The 25,979-nt window shown below is 39.4% G+C and overlaps 2 protein-coding genes and 1 long non-coding RNA gene across 5 annotated transcripts; 2 read left to right on the forward strand and 1 right to left on the reverse strand.

Annotated features, from left to right (window-relative positions):
* The first annotated feature begins 6,919 nt into the window (after window positions 1-6,919).
* On the forward strand, window positions 6,920-7,833 carry LOC113568573 (stonustoxin subunit beta-like). The gene is made up of 2 exons (XM_035526480.1): window positions 6,920-7,459; window positions 7,810-7,833. The coding sequence occupies exons 1-2, from the start codon at window positions 6,920-6,922 to the stop codon at window positions 7,831-7,833; spliced, it is 564 nt and encodes a 187-aa protein (XP_035382373.1).
* An 11,062-nt stretch (window positions 7,834-18,895) lies between these two features.
* Window positions 18,896-21,479, forward strand: LOC113568951. Its single transcript, XM_035526525.1, has 3 exons — window positions 18,896-19,176; window positions 19,373-19,663; window positions 21,259-21,479. Exons 1-3 carry the CDS (start codon window positions 19,047-19,049, stop codon window positions 21,477-21,479), a joined length of 642 nt encoding a protein of 213 aa, XP_035382418.1. The 5' UTR covers window positions 18,896-19,046.
* A 930-nt stretch (window positions 21,480-22,409) lies between these two features.
* LOC118241464 lies at window positions 22,410-25,174 on the reverse strand. Of its 3 annotated transcripts, XR_004776094.1 has the most exons (4): window positions 25,051-25,174; window positions 24,707-24,834; window positions 23,620-23,773; window positions 22,414-22,497 (listed from the first exon to the last, which is right to left on the reverse strand). It is a non-coding gene; the product is annotated as an uncharacterized LOC118241464 (long non-coding RNA). The 3 variants fall into 3 exon arrangements; XR_004776092.1 differs by lacking the exon at window positions 23,620-23,773 and having other exon boundaries at window positions 22,410-22,497; XR_004776093.1 differs by lacking the exon at window positions 22,414-22,497 and having other exon boundaries at window positions 23,522-23,773.
* Between the last annotated feature and the right edge of the window lie 805 nt (window positions 25,175-25,979).

The following is a 25,979-nucleotide window of genomic DNA, read 5'->3' on the forward strand; positions in this document are numbered from 1 at the left end:
TCTCCAGGAGCAGGGGGTGGGGCTAAACCGCTGGGATACAGATCTCCAGGAGCAGGGTTGATGTGCACTGGTCTACACAGGTCCATTTCAGAGTCTTTGTCCTGCTCCTCTGTTTAGTCCCTGTGTGTCCCTCACTCAGTGCTGACCTGCTGTCTGTCCCTCCCTCCCTGCTTCTTGCTCTGTGGCTGTTGAGCTTTGGCCTTTTTAACAGGAGGCGGAGTCTGTGTTTCCTCTCCTCCTCTTTTCTTTTCCTCCTTCTTCTTCCCCCTTTCCACCCCTCCCCTTGCAGTTGCTGGGGCGACTGTAGTGTCTTTGTCCTCCAGTACGGTGAGCTTCTTGCTTTTTTTGCGTTTCTTGCTCTCGGGAAGGAACCCTTTCTTCTTTGGCTTTGGAGCCTCCTGCTCCATCTGCTCTGCTGCTGCTTTCTTCACATTCTCCACTCGGGGCTTCCTGAGGAGACCACGAGACAAAGATCTGACACAACAAACCTGAGGAGACCACGAGACAAAGATCAGACACAGTAAACCTGAGGAAATCAGGAGATAAAGATCAGACACAGCAAACCAGAGTAGACAAGAAGACAAAGATCATTTACATATATTGCATTTAGCAGACACTCTTATCCAGATGACTTATAAAATGCTTTGTCATTTACTCATAAAATACATCCCAGCCAGTAGAGTAGGTTAGAATCCAATATACCAATGAGCTAGAACACTGTAGAAATACAGGGATCCCTGCTGATGCCTAGAAGTACAAGATACATGAGGTGTATCTAAGTGTAAGTGTAATAAACAATAAGTACTAGTTTCTTAGATAACATCAGTGTTATAAACAATACCCTACAATAAGTACTAGTTTAGTTAGTCAACATAGGAGCAAGGTCAGTGGTCATTTAAATAAATAAAAAACGAATAGATGGGTCTTTAGTCTGCGTTTGAAGACTGCAAGGGACTCTGCTGTCCAAACAGCAAGTGGAAGTTTATTCCACCATCTGGGAGCCAGAGAATACTCTTGATGCTTGTCTTCCATGAGACTTGAAGCATGGTATTTCAAGCTTTGACCACTGACTTCATGTATGGAGGGGCTTGACCATTTTTTATGTAGGCAAGCATCAAGGTTTTAAATCTGATGCATGCATTTACTGGAAGCCAATGAAGGGAGCACAGCAGCGGAATAACGGGTGAACTTCGGAAGACTGAAGACCAGTCGTGCTGCTGCATTCTGGACCAGTCGTAGAGGTCTGATGGCTCTTAGAGGAATACCAGCAAGTAGCGAGTTGCAGTAGTGGAGCTTTGAGATCACAAGAGACTGCACAAGTACCTAGGCAACTTCCTGAAAGGGCTGAATCCTTCATATGTTACAAAGGAGAAATCTGCAAGACCGGGTTAGATGTGAAACATGAGATCGACAACAGGTTGTCCAAAGCTATGCCCAGGTTACAGGCAGCTTCGGCTGGTGATATCGAGGAGTTCTCAAAGGGAACTGTGAGGTCATGGTAAGGGTTGGGAGTACCTGGGATGTACAGAAGCACGGTTTTACTGAGGTTGAGCTTCAAGTGGTGGGCTGTCATTCATGATGCAATGTCAGTCAAGCATGCTGAGATGTCTGGAGACCTGTGTGTCAGAAGGTGGAAAAGAAAGATGGAATTGAGTGTCATCAGCATAGCAGTAATAGGAGGAACCATGAGAGATTTGACTTTTCTAAGGAAACAAGTATACAAAGAGAAGAGAAGGGGGCCTAATACTGAGTCCTGTGGAACACCAGTGGAGAGTCTGCATGGTTTGGATGTGGATCCTCTCCATGTCACCTGATAGGACCGTCCCTCCAGATAGGACTGAAACCATTTCCATACAGAGCCAGTCACACCAAGCCTGGAGAGAACAGAGAGAAGAATGTTGTGGTTTACTGTGGCAAAGGTTGTTGAAAGGTCTAGAAGAATCAAAACAGATGACAGCTTGGCAGCTTTAGCAGCATGAAGTTTCTCCATAACTGCTAAGAGGACTGTTTCTGTAGAATGTGCCGGTTTGTAGCCAGACTGATTGGGATCATGCAGCTGGTTCTGGGTTGGAAAAGAGACAATTGATTATAAAATTCTTGTTCAAAGGCTTTTGAAAGCAAAGAGAGATGTGATACTGATCTGTAATTGGTAGCATTGGAGCCATCGAGTGTGGCCTTCTTGAGGATTGGTACTACCCTGGTGGTTTTGAATACACTTGGCACATGTCCAGAAGATAAGGAGTTGTTGATGATGACACAGATGAAAGGAAGCAGATTGTCTGGAACAGAGTGGAAGGAATTGGATCCAGAAGAATGTAGAAATGAAAGTATTTGTAACTGTATTCTGTCACGGTTAGTCTCTCCCGCTTCCATGTTCCACGTTTTCGCTGTCTTGTGTATTTTAGTTCCATGTCGTAGTTTCGTTTTCTCCACCCCGTGTTTGACTGCTCACTCCTGTCCCTCGTTTCTACCTTGTTAAGTTCGTGTATTTAAACCATGTCTGATTCCCTGTGTTTTTGCTATTCATTGCATGCATTTGTGTGGAATATATTGACAGTTTGAATATACTGGATGTATATAAGCCCATCTTTGTTTCTAAGCCCTTGTGTCTGTTAGCCTGTTTGATTCTAGCTGTTTTGTTTTTCCTTACCCTCCGTATGTTACTTCTTAGTTTCTGTTATAGCCTGCTTTCCCTGTTTGCCTTTGTGTGTTTTTGGTTTGTCATTACTTCCCTTCATTTATCATAGCCCTTGGTTTATTTATCATGTATTCTCTGACTCTCCGTATTGGTAATATGATACTACAACTTTGGATTTTCCCCTAATAAATCTAGCTCTTCTCCGAAAATATTTTCTTACATGTTCCTCCTCAGGTAGAAGAAGAGGCCATTTTGGGTCTTGAGGGGCCACTGTCCTTGGTGGAGTTGCAGGATGTCCTTCAGAGCATGGAAGGTGGTATTGATGGTATTGATGGACTGCCAGTGGAGTTTTACAAATCCTTCTGGTGTGTGGTTGGAGAGGATGTGCTGGAGGTTATGAACGACAGTCTCACAAAAGGGAGCACTCTTTATTTGTGGGTATAATTACACACAGAAGAAGAAAGCGCAATGTCAACTTCTGAATTTCATTTTATGGCAATCTAAGATGGCAGTGTGGATCAGTAGGAAGTGTTTAATTGAGGGTCAGAGAGACAGCAGTATTGTAAATGTGTTTAAAAGATTGGTGAAGAGTCGTACAGTGTTAGATTTTAAGTTTTATTCTGCTATGAATGATATGACTACTTTTGGAAATATTTGGGGTTACAATGATGTTTTGTGCTCTGTGACAGATGAGGAAGTGGGTTTTGGTGTTTCTTTAATTTAAATGTTCTTTTTCCTTTTTGAAATTGTATGCTGTGTTTGAATGTGTATGAATATCATAATTGATTATTAAACTTTATTGAGAAATCTCAGAATGTCTCTCTGCCCTTCTCCGTCTTGGTCCCTGTAGGGCTCTCTCTCTCTCTCTCTCTCTCTCTCTCTCTCTCTCTCTCTCTCTCTCTCTCTCTCTCTCTCTCTCTCTCTCTCTCTCTCTCTCCCACTTCTCCATCTGGAGTCCAGGTCTCAGAGAGGGAGGGAGAGAGAGAGAGAGGGAGGCGACCCAGACTCCAGATTGAGTGAGAGACAGTGGAACAGAGAGAGGGATGTGCGCACAGGCACCCAGACTCCGCATGCAAAGAGAAAGATGGAGAGAGAGAGAGATGGAGGGCCACACGGCGACCCAGACTCCAGATGGAGTGAGAGAGAGAAATAGAGGGAGAGAAAGAAAGAGGGTGAGCCGCATGGGGACCCAAACTCCAGATGGAAAGAGAGAGAGAAAGAGAGAGAGTAAGTAAGAAAATGTAAATTCAAGTAAAAAAAATCATAAATTCTCCAACCCCAATCAACTTCAAAACACTAGACTGAATTTCCCTTAGAAACCTATATAAGGAAAAAGAGGAAATTATTTTCCCTCCAAAACAACATGGAAGCTTCTCCACAAAAAAAAAAAAAAAATTCACCGGTAAGTTATTTTTCTCTTAACCTGTTTTACTTACTTCATTAAAATATACAAACGTTCCTGGCCAGATAAACATTATACTTAAACTCTAGTAATATATTATAAGAACAATATTTCATCTCAAATACTTACATATATTTCTCTTCGTCTGCAGGTCCTCACTAAATAACACTATTTCCATGTTAACCATCACTTAATAAATCACATCATCAATAAAGTTTCACCAAACAATTCCTGTGTGTTAATTTACATGCACACATATATACACACACAGCACATGTGTATCTCCAACACAGTCCATATGTACACACTGTGGTGGAGGGTAACTGTCACAAGACTTACTGTGTACAACATCTGTATCTCTGTCACTCCAACACTCAGAAAACAGAATGAGAAACCTTTCAGTTTCCAAAGATTTCCACCTGATTGGAAAGATTTCTGTAGATTTGTACAGAGTTTAACACAGTGAGGTTATGATTCCACAGCATGTGTAACTTGTAGAACAGTATTTATGTCATATGTACAGAAATCAACTGCAGCTCAGTCCTTTATTGGAGCATCATTTATTGTGTGTGGTGTGCGTATGTGTGTGTGTGTGGTGTCCTTTGTTGGAGCATCAGAGTGCTGGTTTACAGATTGTCATTTATACTGTGTGTGAGTGTCAGAGAGAGAGAGAGAGAGAGAGAGAGAGAGAGAGAGAGAGAGAGACAGGTGTATTGTGTGTTGAGAGGCTGCGTATGTGAAAGAGGTGTGTATGTGAAAGAGAGGTGTACAGTGCATGTTTGTGTGTGTGTTTGTGAGAGAGAAAGAGAGAGGTGGATTGTGTGTATGTTTGTGTGTGAAAGAGGTGTGTGAGTTTGAGTGTTGTGTGCGTGAGACAAAGTGAGAGGTATAGAGTGTGTGACAGAGAGAGATGTGTAGCGTGTATGTGTGAGAAAGAGAAATGTAGTGTGTGTAAGAGTATTTGTGTGAGAGAAAGTGAAAGGTGTAAAGTGTGTCAGTGTGTGTGTGTGTGTGTGTGTGTGTGTGTGTGTGTGTGTGTGTGTGTGTGTGTGTATGAAAGTGTAGCGGTTAAACATTTTAATAAATTGTCAGTAACAGTTGATAAGGTTAATTGGGGCACGACCCTGATTAACAGGAAAATATTTATGAATTTTAAATAATTTATTAGTGATTAATAATTCAGTCTCGAATCATGAGAGTCGCCAATCTGATATGTGATTATTGCGCGTCTACCAAACATTATAATATCACTCTGGGCTTGCAGACATTATAACCAAAGTATGTTTATTGAATAAGCAGAGATAAGAAAAACAATCATTGACTAGGATTCTATTAATGACCAGGAGTGTCTAGTTCACTAGACTCACTATAACTATCATAACCATGTGAAAATGATCACTGATGATTTGTGGTGAATAAAAGTAGCTAACTAGGCTAATAACGAAAAAAGAAAAGTGAAACTGTGTTAAGCAACCTGTGGGAATGACCAACGGGCAATCTACTACTATCTAATCAACCAAAACAAGACAAATTAAACTTATTAATCAAACAAGAGTCGTGGTGAGAGAACACGAGTGACGTGTAATAGATGTGTCAGGGGGAAAAGGGGAAACCATTGAAGCAGCTGAAGAGGGAACTAATTCTAGGAGTGAGGAGGTTGTATCAAAGGTGAGAGGAAAGAGTTAACTAATCTAATCTGATGTATAAACAATAAAGTTACTAAAGTTACAACCGGTAACATAAAAAGGGAAATGCCTGTTCTCACGACTCACTGGCGCTCGACCACGTAAAACCGTCTTGGTGGCACAGAGAGAGAGAACCAGCTTTCCATTCCCATATACACTGCACACATTGAACATCTACCTGCGTTGGTGTGTCCATTTTATTTTTTCTGTGTGCTTCCTCAAATATTTTTAACTGTTTGTGTACATCTGTAACGGTGAGTGGTAAGGAGGCAGACGCATGTGCAGAGAAGAGCGAGCTTTATTAAGGGCAAATCCAGAGTCGTAGTCGTTAGGATAGTCCAGGGTCATAGAGCCAACATGGAGATTTACGGGGATACATTATAAACCAAAACACATGAATGCAAACAAGGGAAGCAGGCTGTAACAGAGGCTTGGAAACACGAAGGCTAAGACAAACAGTCAGACTAGGATACACAGAGTACAAACTTACAGATACAGATATGGGCTTTCAAAAATATCCAAACATTCAAACATCCAATACAACCACATTTAATAAACAGCCAAGACACAGAGAGTAAGACGGGGTTTAAATCAGGAACTTAACAAGACTAGAAACAAGGAACAGGTGTGGAAAACAGATGAGGGGCAGAGAAAACGACACCAAGAAATGGAACAACTAGGAAGTAAAAGAAAACAGACACAATCGGGAAACCACGGAGACAGTGATGCCAGGAGGGTGGACATACGTGACAACATCCAAAAGCCAACATGAAACACACTGCTGATATGATCTACAGAGTCATACACAAGTTTCAGACTCTCTTCACTGCATCCAGGAACCCTCACTGGCTGTATGTGACCACATCACTGTTCATCTGGTCCTACTATATAGACCAGTTTTAAAGAGGGAGGAAACACAGTCTAAAATGGTTCAGGTCTGGATTGACGATGCAGTGAAGTGTCTGCAGAGTTGTTTTGATTGCACAAACTGGTCAGTTAGGCTTAACAGTTTTAATGGTGATAGAGGGAGACACCAGACCAGTTAGATTTAATGGTTTTAATAGTGATATGGAACTGCCTGAGGCACTTAATGCTTTTATTTGAGATTTAAACAGTCTCACTCTCTTCAGGTAAATAGAGTGTTCAGATATATACAAGTACACAGTAAAAACGAAACAATGTTCCTCCAGGACCATGGTGCAGCATTTAATCTTGTGTGTAGATGCGTGTGAGCTCACACTGGACCCCAACACAGCACACACACTTCTCTCTCTGTCTGAGGGGAACAGAAAGGTGACACGTGTGGGGTGGGAGCAGTCATATCCTGATCATCCAGCGAGATTTGATTACTTGTATCAGGTTCTCTGTAGAGAGAGTCTGACTGGACGCTGTTACTGGGAGGTGGAGTGGAGTGAAGATGCTGCTATAGCAGTGACATATAAAGGAATCAGCAGGAAAGGAGTCACAGATGACTGTGTGTTTGGATTCAATGTAAAGTCCTGGAGTCTGTACTGCTATGACAACAGTTACACTGTCTGGCACAATAAGAAGAGAACTGACATCTCTGCTCCCCCCTCCAGCTCCAACAGAGTAGGAGTGTATCTGGACTGGCCTGCTGGCACTCTGTCCTTCTACAGTGTCTCCTCTCACACACTCACACACTTACACACATTCCACCCCACATTCACTGAGTCCCTCTATGCAGGGTTTAGACTTTGGTGGTCTCACTCCTCAGTGTGTGTGAGAGAGCTAGAATAGCCTCCTGTGTCCTGGAGGAACACCAGAGTCTGCAGGGAAACACACACTCCTCTACACACACAACTGGTGAACATCATAATACACACATGCTTGCTGAGTATAAAACACATACACACACACACACACACGTTACATCTCTCGCAGTATACACTACCTCATGAACGAACACACACACACACACACACACACACACACACACACACACACAATGCAATCATAACTTTACTGTGTTAAACTCGCTGTACAAATCTGTCCATTAAACATGGAACTCTTTGGAAACTGTGAAAGGTTTTTCATTTTGTTTTCTGTGTGCTGGACTGATACAGGTGCAGATGTTGTACACAGTATGAGTGTAATGCCTAAAGGATTTTTACAATAAAATACTGTCAACACTCAAAATCTCATACCATAACACCAAAACAGCACACACTGGTGAAACTGGATAAACAACACAGTAGACAGTTAGATGCACTCACATCTCTCTGGTCCTCACACACTCAGATAAACACACACAGCACACACTGAGGTGCACCCATACACTCACAGGCTCAATCAGCCAGGCCCCATAAAGGTCCAGGGCTTAAATTTAATTAAAAACACCCAGTCAGTCATAACTTGGATCATAAATAGCACTAATTTCTGTGTGTGTGTGTGTGTGTGTGTGTGTGTGTGTGTGTGTGTGTGTGTGTGTGTGTGTGTGTGTGTGTATGTGTGTTTGTGTGTGTGTGTGTGTGTTTGTGTGTGTGTGTGTGTGTTTGTGTGTGTGTGTGTGTATGTGTGTGAGAGAAAGAGTGAATGAGAGGAGGAGAAGAGGAGAGTTGTGCTGTCATCTGCTTCCTTCAGACTTTCTTCATGGTAAAAGTTTTCCATTCTTTCTCTGCCACTTCTTTTCTCAGAGAACTTTCAGAGCTGCCTCTTTGTTTCCTTTGATGTTATTGTCCCTCAAACTTAAATATCCCCAACTGCCAAATAGCCCCCCACAGCCCCTTAACATCTACTCCATTATCCAAACTGCCCTCACCAACTTCACCAACAACTTAATATCCCCTCAACTACCCCAACAATTAAATACCCCTAAAAAAACAATTACCCCATTATTCAAATAGCCCTCAGCCTCAACTATTCCACAGCCAATTACCCATCAAACCTAATTAACCACACAGCTAAACAGCCCTCAGGCACGATTTCCCCACAGCAAAATAACCCCTCAATCCCAATGACACCTCATCATAAACTAGCCCACAAAAGCAACTACCCCAACAGCTAAACAACCCCTTTGCCTCAGCTACCCCACAACCAATTATCCCAACCCTAATTACCACCACCTCCATATAGCACTCAAGCACAAGTACCTCCACAGATAAATAAACCAAAAACAACTATCCAACAGCTAAATAACCCCTCAGCCTCAACTTCGCCACAGCCAATTAGCCATCACCACAAATTACCCCCACAGCCCCTCATTAACAACCAAATCAGCCAAATTGCCCTCAACAAATTCCCCCACAGCTTAAAAACCCCTCAACAACAGTTACACCATTACACTAATAGCCCTCAATCACAACTACCCCAACAGGTAAATACCCACTCATCCGCAACTACCCCACAGCCATAGCAACACACTAGCAACCACTTGACACTCCATCGTAACCACCTAGCAAGACCATAGCAACCAATTGGGAACCCATAGCAGTGACCTGAGATACCACAGCAACAACCTAGTGAGACCATATCAACCACTCTGTAATACCCTAACAACCACCTGGGATACCATAGGAAACACCCATCAAGATCCATAGCAACCACCTAGCAAGAAAATAGCAACCACATAGCAACTACCTGGGAATGGCTCAATAGTATTTCAGGATTTAATTTTATATGTAAACTGCATTTGATATTTCACAGTATCAACATTAAAAAAACACTAAACAACCCCTCATCCTCAACTACCACTCAGCCATTTAACCCTCAACCAAATTTACCCCCACAACAAAATATCCCACAACATTTACCCTAGCAAGTTCATAGCAACATCTTGGCAACATCCAAAACAACCATCTAGGGACTCCATAGCAACCACATATCGAGAACATAGAAGCAAATTGGTAACACCTTAGCAACCACATTTATTATACTAATAGATAGTCCATGATTTAGGTAATATAAAAAATAGTAAAATGATTTTTAAATCTACCCTACATAAATACTGTTTAAACATGATATTTTAGCTGTTGAGACATATTGTACTCAGCTTTAAATCTAATGTCACCAAGTTGCCCCCTTTCATTACTGTAACGTCATGGAAGGGCGTGGAGCAGGACGCACAGACTTCTCATGGCTTGTGAAACATTTAATGACACAAAGCATAAAGACGATGGTGGCACTCACAAATAACATTAACAACCAGCATAGACACACTTAACACTAATGACTTTAACATTAACACAAGCTAGACAAACAAGCTTACTAATATCACATTTGGACGGTAACAAACAAACATCAACATGCTACATCAACAATGACCAACACACTGCACACTTTGACACGGGTTTATATACATTTAGACAAGACGAGGTGCAGATGTCTGCAGGCGTGGCCACAAACACAGACCCTCCCGCTGCACGTGGCGAGCCAAACCACGTGACTCGCGGAGGCGAGTGTTCCGTGACAGTTAGCAGTTACCCCCAGTGTTTCTATACTGGTCATTTGTCTTTTTTCTAATGGCACTCTGTAAGAGCCAAATAATTTCCCCACATTACAGCATCATTGTATAAGAGCCAAAATTCTTCACAGAAATGCTTGAGTCAAATTACTTCATTTAATTCATCTTACATTCAGACTGGCCACAGTTGCTCTGGTGGCTGAATACTGAAGGTTTTGCATTATCCCTGCACATGTACATTTAGATGGTAAAAAGTCATGACAGTTTTATGAAGTGTTTAAGATGGAAAAAAAGGCCAAGCCACAAATTTAATTCTTGTCACTGAAATGACGTGAGGTAATCTGAAACTACAGAAATATAAATGTGGACATCAGTGTACATTTACAGCATTTGATGACTTACAGAAGTGCTTTGTAGTCTCTATCAAATACAGATGCTCATGTGAAAATAGAGAGGTAAGTGTCAATAATACTCAGGCTAAAGTCCAGCATAAAGGGGAACTTGACTGTGGACCAAAATTTCATAATTATGTTATGCATTATCCGTTATTAATTAATATGTTCTTAGTGTGTTTACCCTTTTATTAGCAGCAAATACCCTGAGTATACATATGCATTATGGATCCCTTGCATTACATGTGTTTAAACAGAATCCAATATGACATATAACCAGTTGTGAAAAGACTGCATTCTGAAGTTAACTGACTATGCATTCTGAAGTTAGCTGACTAACCAACATGTCTTGCACTGAGTACAGGTCAAGATCCATTGGTCTGTGCACAACAATGCTAATATTGATAAAAGCATTTAAATTTCATGTATGTATTGTTCATTTACACGTTCAAGTACACTGATATTTTCATATAATGAACAATCTCAGTAACTTCAGAACCACCCTAGTTATGCAGAAATGGAACCCCAGTTATGCAGAAACTTTCTACTCACTTTTAATGGAACTGACAGACCTATGGACATACAAACACAGAAGAGAAATATTTAAACTTATGAAATGTCTAAAAAAAATACATTTTATCTTGCAAACAATGTCTATTAACTAAATGATACTAAATGCTTGTAAACGTTTTATGTGATTTCTTTCAAGTCATATGACCCTGCTTTATATGAAGAGTGCATTTTGAACAGTTACTGAAAGAACGAATGAGCTATCTGGTGCTTCCATATACACCTATAAGTTCATTTATTACATCTTGATCTACTGACTGCAGGTGTAATGGCAACCTGCAAACAAGCATGAGAACAGAAACACATTCATTTCCACCATGTCATACTAAGGTCACTCCATACAGTACATAATTAGGCCCACATGTCAATGTTATGAATTATGAATTTGTATCAAATTGCACTTACACAAATGGTCAAGTGTCTCACCAGCTGTTAAACCTGCAAACAGTGTAACAAAAGACAAACAAAATAAGAAATTTGACAAAAAGTTACCTTAACAGGCTACAATATCACTACTAACAGCTATAGCTAAATACTATAACAGTCACAGATTAATATGAAAGCTTCATCTTACTTTTAGGTGTCACGGTACGACCCCTCCCCCCTCAAGACTGCGTGCATGTGCATGTCTGTGTGTTCGTATTGCCATGCCCTCTTGTGTTGTGATCCTTGTTGTGTGTAGTTGTCATGAGTGTATATAAGTCTCGTTTTGTATCGTCAAAGTTGTCGGTGTTTGATCCAAGTAGTGTTAATATGTGTATGTTTAATGTGTAAATAAAATGTATGCTTATGTTCAACGTGCCTCGTCCCCACATCCTGCTTAACCCTCGTCCATCACATTAGGAAATATGAAGTTTAACGCTATCTGTGAACCTATGGAAAGAGAAACACGCCATTATCTTAATGCAGTGATTATAAAAGCATACTATTAACAAAGGGCTGAGACATTGTTTCATTTACCCAGATACAAATAGGCTTTAGCTAGTTAATATTTTTGTATGCGTACTGTTATGTACCTGTCCAAGCTTATAACTGCATTTTGAATGTGCATTTTACAGAGTTCAGATCATCAATGGTCAGTTTCTGAACACTGCTAACCAGGCATTTGTTTAGGTTATAAACCATTTTCAACAAAGTGTTAGCACTGTCATGGCAGTGGCATTGCTGTGAAACATCAGTAACAGTAGTGTTGCCGGGGTTTCATATGTGCCAGTGTCATTGGTAGGTTAAGAAAAATAAAAAAATACTGCTGACCTGGGATCAGAAATGGATGAGTCATAATGTACTAGACGATGGTTAACCTAAACTATGTATGGAAACAGACAGGATATAGTCTTTAACTGAACATCTACAAGCTGTAGCTACAAGGTAGGTGTTTCTATTAAGGTGGCTGGAGAGTGTATAGATTTTTGCTGGTTGGCCAGTGTAACTTGCAAAAACAAGCAATTTTGTGGAATACTCTCTTATGATTCAGCCAGTAGCCAATTAGGTCTCGTTTAAATATCTATCATATTGCTTTGCATTGGCACATGGAATAAATAAATTATAGTTGTGTACACATAAAATGATTGATAGCACATTCCTGAGTCAATTTGGACTTGTCCCAAAGGTACAACTACTGCTATACCTTGTAAGTTTATTTCGGCCAGCCCATAAAAATCTTTAGTTTCTTAATCTTTTTCCACCTGCACCTTTACAAACTTACAATTTAGGAAAAAAAGAGAGAAAAAAATGATTTACCTTCATAGCTGTATAAGTAGTGGAACTAAACTGAATGTCTTCTTTGTTTTTTTCTAATATAGAGGTGACTGATTTCCATGTCATCCGACAGGCTGATTTTGTGTAGTGCAACTTCTCTCCAGAGAGACACATGCGTGCTTTTTTCCTGAAAGCAGCCCAAGTGGTCGGCCCCATCTTTTGGAGTTTTATGGTAGTCAACTTTAAAAAACAAATTAATAATAAAAAGACGAGGCTATTTAACATAACATTAATTGCATTAATACATAATTGATAGACCACATCCAATTACATTCTCAAATACTGAAGATGCCATTGTATTAAAAGGCAAAATCAACATTTGCTGTGGTGCTTTCACTGACTCAAAGTTTATGTAAGAAAGTGTATTGTTAGCCATATGCTATTTGGAAATGATTTCATAGACAGTATTTATATAAATGTTCTTAGATACAATATATAAAATTCATTTACACTCTGCTATTGTGAGGACACTAATGGACAAGATTTAAACAGTCAATCGAGTTTAGAGTTTAAAAACAAGTGTCATGTTTGTCATTTCAGTAATGGTTTGTTATGGTCGGTATAAGATATGTGCAGGTTAAGATTAAGATTAAATTTATCTCTTATGACACTAATGGTCATAACACATTTAATTAGGCTAATATTTTTACAAATAATACTTACACTGAAAACCCTCCCTGAGAGTGCACACTAGTCTGCTTTCCAGTCAGGAAGGTCTTTATAGGTTGGGGAGGGAGGACAGACAGCATTGCAGCATTATACTTCCAGATCTAAAGATACCGTGACCTCATCTGTTATAAACACTCCTGTGGATGGACTGAAATACATTTTAGAGCTACCATATTTTTCTGATCAATTGTAGCCATTGATGAAATAAGACAACCAATTCGATGACAATCATCATTCTTTTTAAATGGGCCACTACAAAATGCTCCCCGTCAGAGCGAGCACAAGTAGCAACCCTCTTGGTGGACTTAACCAGCACACCTTCCACTAATGTGTATGTCTCTGCTCTCTCAGCTGTATATGTAGCCACTCACCTCACCCTCACAGGCGCTGGCCTGGAATATGGAGATGCCAGTTTGGAAAACATTCTAAGGGATCAAGAGAAACAAACCAAAATTAATACCAAAATTGATGCCTAAATATTTTTTTAAATCAGCATTAATGTACATTACTCAGGACAATGTTAGTAACATGTTTGAAAATGGAGCTCCTTTGATAAAAGGAGCTTCTTTGCAGTTAACCAGATAACTCTGTATCCCCAGCTAGTGAAGTTAAAGTGCTATTTAATTGTTGTTTGAAATAACAATCAGTCATTTTCAGTAGCACAGGTCATTGTACTGCAAATGTTAACTTCAGATGAAATGGAAATGAATGGAGGGTAACCACAGAAAAGAAGAAGAGATCATCACTCACTATATATAACTTAATTCATTCATTCACCCACAACTGATAACCAAGATGTGTGAGAGAAAACTTGCACTGTGTCTGACACAGACAGGTTAACAAGCAGCTAGTTAGCTCAGTCTGTCGGTCTGGCCACTAACTTTTGCCCATTAAATCTCGCTTTTACAGTAAAGTCTTGATGTACCGAGACGGGGAATAAAAGCCATTGAAATAAATTGAGATAACACAGAAAAAAATTATTTTCACTTATCGAATGCTGCAATTCAGAAGTGTGGCAGGGTGATGGGACAGCAACACAGGTCTCAAAAACAGACATGATTTGATTGGTTATTAGATTACATCCAGGTTCTGATGATTCTAAACTTGTAGGTAGTGGGAGAAAGTTAGCTTGTGTGTTTAATTGCATAGACAGTGAGGGAGGACAAAGTCTTTATTGTATTATAATGTCTCTGATTAGGAACAGAGCAGATGTACATGTATTTCATAATGTCTCATTATCTCATATAGTGATTTAAAATTATAATAATACTAGTATTACTAACATGGTATACAAGATATTTGCTTTAGAAGATTTTTGTTGGAGCCAGGAACGCTGCTTGGCACAGCGTGGTAAGTAGTAATGGCAAACGCACTGGCACTTTCTTCCTAACTATCAAAAAAAGGTTCATTACTCGTAGCTTCATGATACAGTGCACAATAGCGGCATCTGGTTGGCAAAACTTCAAAGTGCTTTGTGCATCTGGTTGGCAAGGGATCTTTATTTATTTAGGTAGTTAGTTAGTTATCTATTTATTTATTTCCAGCTTTTAAAACTTGTGCATGTTTTCAAAATCTCATTGCTGATGTGGGTACATACATCCAGGGCAGAATACTTTGATGGCTGAATAATGTGATGTATTCTATTACAATACATAAAACAGTAATATATTCAGAATACATTTAGAATGCACCCAGAACACATCTTACTAAGTCATATTTAAGAGCAAAACAATTTTATATATTTTAAATTTAAGTTCTAAATTGTGAACAGCTTAACACTAAACAAAACTGATAAAATGCCATCAATTTATGACTTTATAAATTAAAGAATAATACATTATTATTATTATTATTATTATTATTTATTATTATAGTGTTCTTATAAAATACTCTACTTTATTTGATGGCAAAAGTTAAATGTTGAAAATTCAGAACGCTTTTTCTCACTATTTCCGGCTGTGGTCACTTGACCATTGTAGAACGAATCGCACTGTATTGTGCGCTGTATCATGAAGCTTCGAGTAATTAACCTTTTTTTTATATAGTTAGAAAAATATGAAACATTACGTGTTTCAGGTTCAAGTTCGACATTTAGCGGTGAGTTTAAAAGTGTTTATATGTCGATGTACTTCTGATTACCGTCCAAATATGCGCGCTAGCTGCCAGAAAGTCTGATTTATGAACGCAACTAGCCAACTACATAGATGATAAGTAAATAAGTAATATTTAGTGCAGCTGTTTTAAAGTTTGCATGTCTGCTAAGAACTCTGATTGTTCTCGCGGACTGTTGAACGGGTTCATGTGTTCATTTAGGGACTTTAGCTCGTGCACCAGACCAGAGTCTTAACAAACATTATCGCGCTTGTGTGAGAAGCTGAGAGGAGACGCGAGTAGCTGCTTGTTGTGGCGCTTCGGCTCCTCTCCATATGAGTCATGGACTTGTGAGTATCAGACCAACCAGCTCCGTGTGTCTCAGACGCTTCATTCTCCACTTGTGCACCAACGAGTTATAACACAAACGCTTGTGAACATCCACGTGCTATATTGACCAAAAGTACGAATGTTGCTACATAAACTAACCGGTCACTTTATTAAGAACACCTGCCTTGCACCTACAGTAACTTTCTACTTTAGTACATACTGTAACGATTGGAGTTAGTCCTGTTTAAATTATACTCCAACCCAGATGAGCAGATCTTTGGAACTGGTAGAGAGAAGCCTGTGAAGCACGTGGAGGAGATGCGGACCAGAATCACTCAGTTTAGTAGTAAACTTGCTGGTTTATTCACCACGTGACACAGGCTCGCTACTGGAGTATCGTAGACAGCTCATACATGAGTTGTAAAAACATCCAAAGCTCATAACGCGTTACTAAATAAGTAAATAACGATAAATGAAGAGCTGGGTCTAGCAACGTCCGTCACGCACAGTACAAACCCAACTCTTCCGCGTGGCCTACGTGCACACGCCTTTTACGTAAACGTAATTTAAGGGGACAGTCCGCAAATTACTGACCGTTACAATACTCCTGTTTTATAGGTGCATTACAGACTAATTGATTCCGCATGTTGCCAGGAACATCTTATCAGCCCAAAGAAAAACTGTTTCAGGTTCAGCAAGATGGCGCCGGTGAGGTCGGCTGCCGTCACGACTGCTATAAACGTCCTTTTGCTGTAATCTCAGGGTTTTTTTTAATCCCGGGTGAATATCCAGGGTTCACATATCAGAGTTTGGGCGCTTTTATCTCCAATCACGGAAGTGCTCGTGGAGGCAAATGACTTCTCAGAAGTTTTAAGTAAATTCCCCTACACGTATGTAACCTGCTAATATTCAAACCCAAGTCATTATTACTATAAGTGGTTTCATTAAATAACAGAATTCTGTGCAGATGTGTGAAAAATATTCTGTGGTTTCTTTCAACGAAAGCTCTGCATCACTTGTGGATATTTCTGTGAGACAGTAATACGTAAATCCAGTAGCCACTGACATGTCTGTAATTTATCCTGAGGTTTCTGATCCTGTGTGCGAGTCTGTCATACACTCTAGAGGTCTTGTGGTAAAGTTGCTTTACGTACACAACTGGAAAATGAGTCCCGTCTGATTAGTAGTTTAGTGTTGCCAGAAATATCAAACACAGCATGACTGCTGGGAATAAGGGAACTGAACAGTGACACAACATACTGGCAGGCAGGACTGTGATGTTCTGGACCCTGGACTAATCCCCCTCTGGTAAAGGAGGATTACTGTGCTGCTGAGTTGTAGTGGGATTTAGTCCTATTTCTTTTATGGCAGGTGGTATAATAAGGGTACTGGAAATAGGTGACTTTTTTCCTAATAGTGATCACCCTGAGATTTACTCAGCTGCTCCTACCTGTATAGTACTGACTGGGTTCTCCTGTCTACTCTGTACAGTACTGACTGGGTTCTCTTTTGTCACCTCTGTACAGTACTGACTGGGTTCTCTTTTGTCTCCTCTGTACAGTACTGACTGAGCTCTCCTGTCTTCTCTGTACAGTACTGACTGGGTTCTCCTGTCTCCTCTGTACAGTACTGACTGGGTTCTCTTTTGTCTCCTCAGTCATGCTGAGCAGGTGTCACTGTGTTCTGCTGTTACAGCTGCTGACAGTCATAGCTGGTAAGTGGATAGAACAGGTTCTCTCAGGTCATCAGAATTTCATCCTTGACTTTGGTGTGTTAACCGGACTATTGTACCGGCTTGACCTTTATCTTTATTTAATCTTCTTTATATTTAATAAAATTATTATTAAAATTAATTACATTTATAAATCCTGATGGTTGTTTTTAATAATTCATTTTTGCACTGCACAGCATAAACAATATCATCCATTTTTTTAACATTTAAAAGGATTGTAAACATATTTATTGCATTGCTGCTATTCATGAGAACTGTACTGTATAACTCACTGTGGATGCTCGGCTCGTCGTACCTACTGTATAACAACAGTGTCTGTCTCACTCATAGACCCCATTCATAGTCAGCTGGCTAAGGTAGCATGAACACAGTGATCCTTTACTAATAATGTTGTAACCCTTTCTTCAGAACACTGAGAAGGTTCAGGCTGCTATAGGCCCGCCCCCGGAGTGAGAAACATAAAATTAATAAATTTAATTGGACAGATTTCCTGTCATTTTGCTAATAGACTTGCATTTCAGAAGCCTTTCATTAAAAGATCACCAGAATGGTCATGTAGACATATACATAGAAGGCACAGATGTCCCTGCAGCCGTACTAATGAGCAGTATCAATCAGTTCTGCTCTTACACAGAAATGCATCTTTGAGTAACCAAGAATATTTAAGTAGCCAGAGTGAATGGTTGATTATTTTTTGTTTTACTGTATTTATAGAGAGAGCATGATACCAGTTTCTCTTTACTGATCTGATACTGATGTCTTGCATTTGAATGTCGTCTGATATCAATACCAATCTGATATTTTTTCATTAAAAGCCACTGTGGTACTGTGGTTCAGTTGTGTAGGGAATTATTTTTTGTGTGGGATGTATTATATATGCTGTATCATGCATGGAAATGACAGATAAAATAAAATAAATAACATTCTAAATAATAAATATCAACTTGTAAACAATATTTGCCTTGATATGAAACATTGGGTCATTTTCCTCTATAAATAATATTATTATAGACTAATATTGGGTCTAATATTTGGTTGAATTAGTTTGATTTGTTTTTCTTTCTACTTTCAGGACTTGCTTGACAATCTGATGAAGTTTTAGTTCATATATATGCAGAAATATAGAAACTTCTAAAGAGTTCCTAAACTTTCAAGAACCAGTGTAACATTTTAAACTCTCTTTTCCTAATGTCTCTTTCAGGCTCTTTTCCTTCAGTAAAGGTGAATCTTCATGATGCTGCTACTCTCCCCTGCACTCAGCTGTGTTCTGGTCTGGTCACATGGACTTTATATCATAAACCACATGACATTCTGGCTTAGTGTAACCAGACATCCTGCCAGTTAGAGGAGGGATTTCACATGTCCCATGATCAGTACCTGAAGGGAGATCTCTCCCTCACCATCACTGATGCTGATTACACTAAGAGGTCCTTGTACACCTGCACCTGTAGTGGTAAAGACATCTGTGATGTGAGTCTACAGATAGAGGGTAAGTGTCCTCAATGGATTACCTAGTTATTGTTACTAAACCATTATTCATCTAGACAGAACTTTATTTATATGGAGTAATATGTTGGGGAAAAACAGAAGGAGCTAAATGTTTATATCAGATTTGCAGTTCTGAGGTTACATGGTCAAATCAGTTGTATATTACATTGAAGTTTCTAATTGTTTTTTTTCCACAGCCTGTAATTCTTCAGTTCAGATTAAGCCTGATGAACCTTTGGTGCTGGATTTGCTCCTATCAGAGTCAGTGGAGGTGATTTATAACAGCACAGGTGCAGCTGCTCCTTCTAGTGGACAGATCTGCACAGTGGCTGGACACTCACTGAAGTGTAAACCTGAATACACTCGGAGAGTGTCGCTCATCTCTGCTGTGGAGCTGCAAGGAACCACACCATCTGATAGTGGAGTTTACAGCATCAGAGACATGAAGAATGAAGAAATTATTCAGACATACACAGTTACTGTGGAAGGTAAGTGTGGTTACTGTGGTTTTAATGTTGCCTAGAATTACTATGTTGGGGAGGGGGTTGTGCATAGTATCAGTAACTATGTTTACATGCACATCAGTGGTTCAGTATTAGTTTGACTATGAATGCTAGGATCATGTAAACAGCATGGACTGAGTGTCATAGTTTGAGGTCTTGGTCTTAGTTGAGGTCCTGTTTATCTAAGCATATCCCCGGTTGATTTTCACTGGACTCTTTGTGGTGGATTCTCACATGGACACTCCTGGATTCAGCCACTGATGTTTTACGGCACTTGGTGTGATACCTGCTTATTCGTACCAAAATAATCATGAGTGATGAGTCAGAAAAATTGAAGTGTTGGTATTTGAAGGTGTTATAACCCTGTTTGCGTTATGGGTAGGGTTATTTGTGTTTGTTTACGTTTATGTTACATCCTGTGGCTCCTCCCCTTCATGATGCTCCTCCTCCACCTGATCAAGTCTTCTGTCCTGTGCTGGAATTGTCCTGGGCTGCTGCCTCATTCTACCGCACGCATAAGGGGAAGCCCGAGAAGAAGCAACAGGCTGCGATTCATATCCACTGTTGCTGGGGCTGCTTGTGTTTGTTCAGTGAGTGTTGTTTGCCGATTGTTGTGGTTTTGGGCCTCTGCTTGTTAAATCATTCTGACTTATCGCTTCCCCTTTTTCTGGTCGTGTTCACTGTGGTAAATATTATTCTGTGTGTAGTGTATTGTAGTAGTCCTGTGTGAATCGTAGTTGGGAAGTTTGACACCTTTTTTATTTTCTCAGTTCTTTACTTCTGTTTGTTTGTTTTTGGGAGTAGAGAAGGTTATTGTACTTAATTTTGTTTGTGTTCAGTTGGGACAGTTGGTTGTTTTGGGCAGCAGGGCTTGATGGTTGGCATGTTTGCCTCTCAGCCTCTGAGTCCCTCTCTGGGTGGAGTTTCCGTGTTCTCCCTGAATCTGTGTAGGTTTCCTCTGGGGTCCTCCCAAAAACATGGCGGTTAGGATGACTGGATACTCTAAAACTGTATCAATGTGAGTTGTGCATGAATATAGATAGATAGATTTGTGTGCGTGTGTGTGTGTGTTCAGTGATGGTTGGTACTCTGTCCTGGTCTAAACCTCCTCCACTGCCCCTACACCTGGTTCAGTCCCCCAGGGGGCTGTGGTTTGTGATAGAGAGAACACTGTGTGTAAATTGGCTACTGCTTCTCATCTGTCTGTGAGTGATCTGAGTGTAAAAGCTGACGTCTGCCTGCAAAGCGTCCTTGAGTTTGAGAAAGGCACTAAATAAAAGTAACCAACTAAAATAATAATTTTTATTTCTAGTGTGGCTTATGTTTTTTTAGTTTGGCCTTGTCTGCTCCTGATGCTCAACCCACTACATACAACCCTTAGTAAATTTACAAATACTTCACCCCCAATATCACTGTTCACTGTAGTAATTATGCTGTGTTAATATGTAAATGAATCCCACAATCCCTCTCGATCCTGTCATGTTCACTCTGATACATACACATATAATTATAACTCTGTACTGTTTAAATAGTGGTTCGTAATTTCTGACCATTTTTGTCTGTGTGTGTGTGTGTTACAGAAGTCCAGCCATGTCCAGATCAGAGCTCCACAGTGACGGTGTTGACGGTGCTCCTGGCTCTGACGGGGGCGGGGCTTGTGGCAGCAGTGCTGGTGATTGTGCAGCTGAGGAAAAAAAATTCAGGAGCTCCAGAAAGGAAGTACAGTGAATGGAATAGTAACCATGGCAACAGAGGAGTTAATATGAATGGACTAAACCACTCAGTTGAGGAGCAGAGGTGATCTCCCAATAATAACCATGAAGTCTGAGAGATGATAAATGATTTGGCTCTTACACACACACACACACACACACACACACGCGTATGTACCCACACTGCCTTTCTCTGTACCATTCAGGGGTCAAAGATCAATGTATGTTCAGTCATACATGATCAGAGTTTTATGACGTTAGCACTCCTGAAGCTCACCTGGTAGAGCAGGTACAGTAAGATACATCTCCAGAATCATGGTTTGATCCTCAGAGAGGACACATGATGTCATACTGATAAATATACATCAGTCACTATAAGAGCATCTGCCCAGTACTGTAAATCGTAAAGCTGTTTATGTAAGTATTACTGTGAGATCCTGTGATGTAATTTAATGCACATGTAAATACTTTTGTCAGCTCATGGAAAAACCAGCAATTTTGTCTGTAGCATCTTTGAATAGTTTAGTTGCTATTTGTCAACATGTTTTATTTAAGAGTCTCCCTTATTGTTCAGGTTATATTTTCAAAACTTCTTGTGGTCTTGGTGATTATGGTCAGTTGTTTTGGTTGGTTTTCCCAGTGCTATAATGCTGCATTCATTTCAAAGCGTTGTATTATGGAAACAGACCTCCTTCATGTCATTTGGTTTTGAGCAAGGTTGACAGACCCTGTGGTGTTTATTGTTTCACCAGCTGGCTATTATTAAATGCAGCTGCTAGTTACCAGTGTCTGTAATCTGGCTCATGACAAGATCACTAGAGTTAGAGCTGAGAAACATATTGAAGGAAGATGAATCAACAGGCATTAAGTAACTATAAAGTAAAGATAGAAATACAACTCAATGTTTACAATCAGTATAATTTTCTTTATGAAGTGCAGATATGTACTTAACTACATTTATTATATTAGTAATAAAATGAACATTTGATAAAGGGATTAATGAAAGGAGAGGAGAGGAGGAGTAAACAAATGAGTGCTGTTGGTATAATATGCAGTTTGGTGCTTGAGGTCCACTGTTGAGTCTCTGCCAAGCCTGGTGGCTGTAGCCTTAGAATTCAGGGAGATAAAATATCAGTGCATTCATTTCTGAGTAATGATGGAGGAATGAAAAATTGATAGAAGGATTGCATACATGAGTGTGATTAAAATTAATGAAAGCTTGGAAGGGGTAGATAAACAAATGTCAGTACAAAATGGAATTTTCTGCCAGAAGTTGCTTAATGTTTGTCTTTACAAAATTTATTTTTCATTCCTCTGTCAGTACTACAAACATGTTTTAAACTTTTCTCATGAATATTAATTAGGTGTTTATTCTCTGTGCCTTTGTAAATCCAAACATTTCCCTTGCAGTGCCTTATGGGTAAAGACCTGCCATGTGTTATTTATCTCTGGCATATAAGATGTCATGCTGTTTATTTTGAAATACAAGAAGAAATCATGTTTTATGGAACTTTTTGTTTAAATTTATTACTGTATTTTGATATCTGTTACATTGTTACCAAAATATAATCTTTTACATACATCTGTTTATCTTGAAACTGTCGATTACAGTCTGATTTGATATTTTTGATATTTTGAATAAGGAAATGTTAAGTCTCAGTTTGAACACTATTCATTACAGTAACAACAGACACAAAATTAATACTTTGCTTAATGATGTTTGAGGTGTTTTAAGTGTTTGATAATTTGGGAATGTCTATGGAAATGATACATGTGAAATAATCATTTTAAATTTTTAGCAAGTAAAAACAACACATTGAAAGAAAAAAAAATTGATCGGTGGATTTATGTTAGAGGACAAACTGAATAAATATGTAATGTTGCTTTAAAAATGTAAAGTTTTTATTTAAAACTCAATTTTTGTATTGCAGAACCAAAGAAGTGATAAATGTTTCTCAGATTATGGCTGAGAAAACAAGATCAAATCCATCAGAAACAAGGTGTGAAACAGGAGAGACCTGAGATTGTATGGACAGTGTTACATATCACTCACAGCACATAACCAACCCTACACACACACACATTCATTAACAGCATTACACATCACTCACAGCTCATAACCAACCCAACACACACACATTCAGTAACAGTGTTACACATCACTCACAGCACATAACCAACTGTACACACACACACTCAGTAAAAGTGTTACATATGAGAATGTCCTACATCAGTGTGGTGCCAGAGTGGGGCAGCCCACCCACAAACACCACCGGTGAGTCCTGGCTGTAACGGTACTGAGTCTGGTTGTTGACCTTAACCATGACTGATACCTGCAGGGCAGGGATGTGCCAGCCATGGTGAGCACACACACACCAGACACCTGCGTCACACAGACACTTCACTCAGTGATGTGGGCCCTGTGCTTGGTAAGACCCACCAAAAGAAAACCTGTCAGTGACCCTTATATACGCAAAGCAAACTGATCCTGAAAATTAGGAACCAACTCAACTTCCCCTGTTCTAACCTTCATCTTTTTTCATTTCTAATGTTACAATATTTCCCAGCTGAATCTTTCAAAATTCAAAAATGAAGACAAACTATTTATATGTGTGATTTTAATTTAGAAAAGCAGAGTCTCAGTTCCTAATTACCTTAATATTAAAGAAAGATAAAGACCCTGGTGATTGTAGGCCAATCTCCTTAATAACTCTTGATTCTAAAATAGTGTCCAAGATTTTGGCAGATAGATTAGATGGAGTAATTGTGTCATTGATCCATAAGGACCAGGTCAGTTTTATTCAAAACAAATTCCTCTGATAATATTAGGTGTGCCATTACTATAATGTGGGCGGTATCTGATGCCAGTATTCCTGTGGCTGAGATCTCTTTTGATGCTGAAAAGGCATTTGATTGTGTGTAGTGGGGGTACTTGTTCAAGGTGCTGGAGACTTTTGAATTTGGTGAAACTTAAGTGGATTAAAGTACTTTATAATAAACCTGACGCAGCAGGACACACTAATGGATATATTTCAGTTTACTTTAAGCTCTCCAGAGGAACTTGACAGGGATCTCCACTCTCACATTCTTTCCTGGTATCACAGTGTGAATATAAATTCATAAGTTGATGCTTTATTTGGGTGATACTTTATTTGTAACTGACCCAGTTAATTCAGTACCTGTGCTTCTTATAATTATTGAATCTTTTACTAAACTGTAAATTGATCAAAATCAGAAGGCCTTTCCTTAACTCGTTGGTGCACAAGTGGAGAATGAAGCGTCTGAGACACACGGGGCTGGTTGTTCCGATACTCACAAGTCCATGACTCATATGGAGATGAGCCGAAGCGCCACAACAAGCAGCTACTCGCGTCTCCTCTCAGCTTCTCACACAAGCGCGATAATGTTTGTTAAGACTCTGGTCTGGGGGACGAGCTAAAGTCCCTAAATGAACACATGAACCCGTTCAACAGTCCGCGAGAACAATCAGAGTTCTTAGCAGACATGCAAACTTTAAAACAGCTGCACTAAATATTACTTATTAACTTATCATCTATGTAGTTGGCTAGTTACGTTCATAAATCAGACTTTCTGGCAGCTAGCTCGCATATTTGGACGGTAATCAGAAGTACATCGACATATAAACACTTTTAAACTCACCGTTAAATGTCGAACTTGAACCTGAAACACGTAACGTTTCATGTTTTCCTAACTATCAAAAAAAGGTTCATCACTCGAAGCTTCATGATGCAGCGCACAATACAGAGCGAGTCGTTCTACAATGATCACGTGACCACAGAGCCGGAAATAGTGAGAAAAAGCGTTCTGAATTTTCAACACTTAACTTTTGCCATCAAATAAGGTAGAGTATTTTATAAGAACACTATAATAATAATAATAATAATAATAATAATAATAATAATAATAATAATAATAATAATAATGTATTATTCTTTAATTTATACAGTCATAAATTGATGGCATTTTATCAGTTTTGTTTAGTGATAAGCTGTTCACAATTTAGAACTTAAATTTAAAATATATAAAATTGTTTTTCTCTTAAATATGACTTAGTAAGATGTGTTCTGGGTGCATTCTAAATGTATTCTGAATATATTACTGTTTTATGTATTGTAATAGAATACATCACATTATTCAGCCATCAAAGTATTCTGCCCTGGATGTATGTACCCACATCAGCAATGAGATTTTGAAGACATGCACAAGTTTTAAAAGCTGGAAATAAATAAATAGATAACTAACTAAATACCTAAATAAATAAAGCTACCTTGCCAACCAGATGCACAAAGCACTTTGATGTTTTGGCCACCAGATGCCGCTATTGTGCACTGTATCATGAAGCTGTGAGTAATGAACCTTTTTTTGATACAGTTAGGAAGAAAGCGCCAGTGCGTTTGCCATCACTACTTACCACGCTGTGCCAAGCAGCGTTCCTGGGTCCAGCAAAAATCTTCTAAAGCAAATATCTTGTATACCATGTTAGTAATACTAGTATTATTATAATTTTAAATCACTATATGAGATAATGAGACATTAGGAAATACATGTACATCTGCTCTGCTCCTAAC

The sequence above is a fragment of the Electrophorus electricus genome, chromosome 5, assembly GCF_013358815.1.
Source record: "Electrophorus electricus isolate fEleEle1 chromosome 5, fEleEle1.pri, whole genome shotgun sequence".
Classification (NCBI taxonomy): Eukaryota; Metazoa; Chordata; class Actinopteri; order Gymnotiformes; family Gymnotidae; genus Electrophorus; species Electrophorus electricus.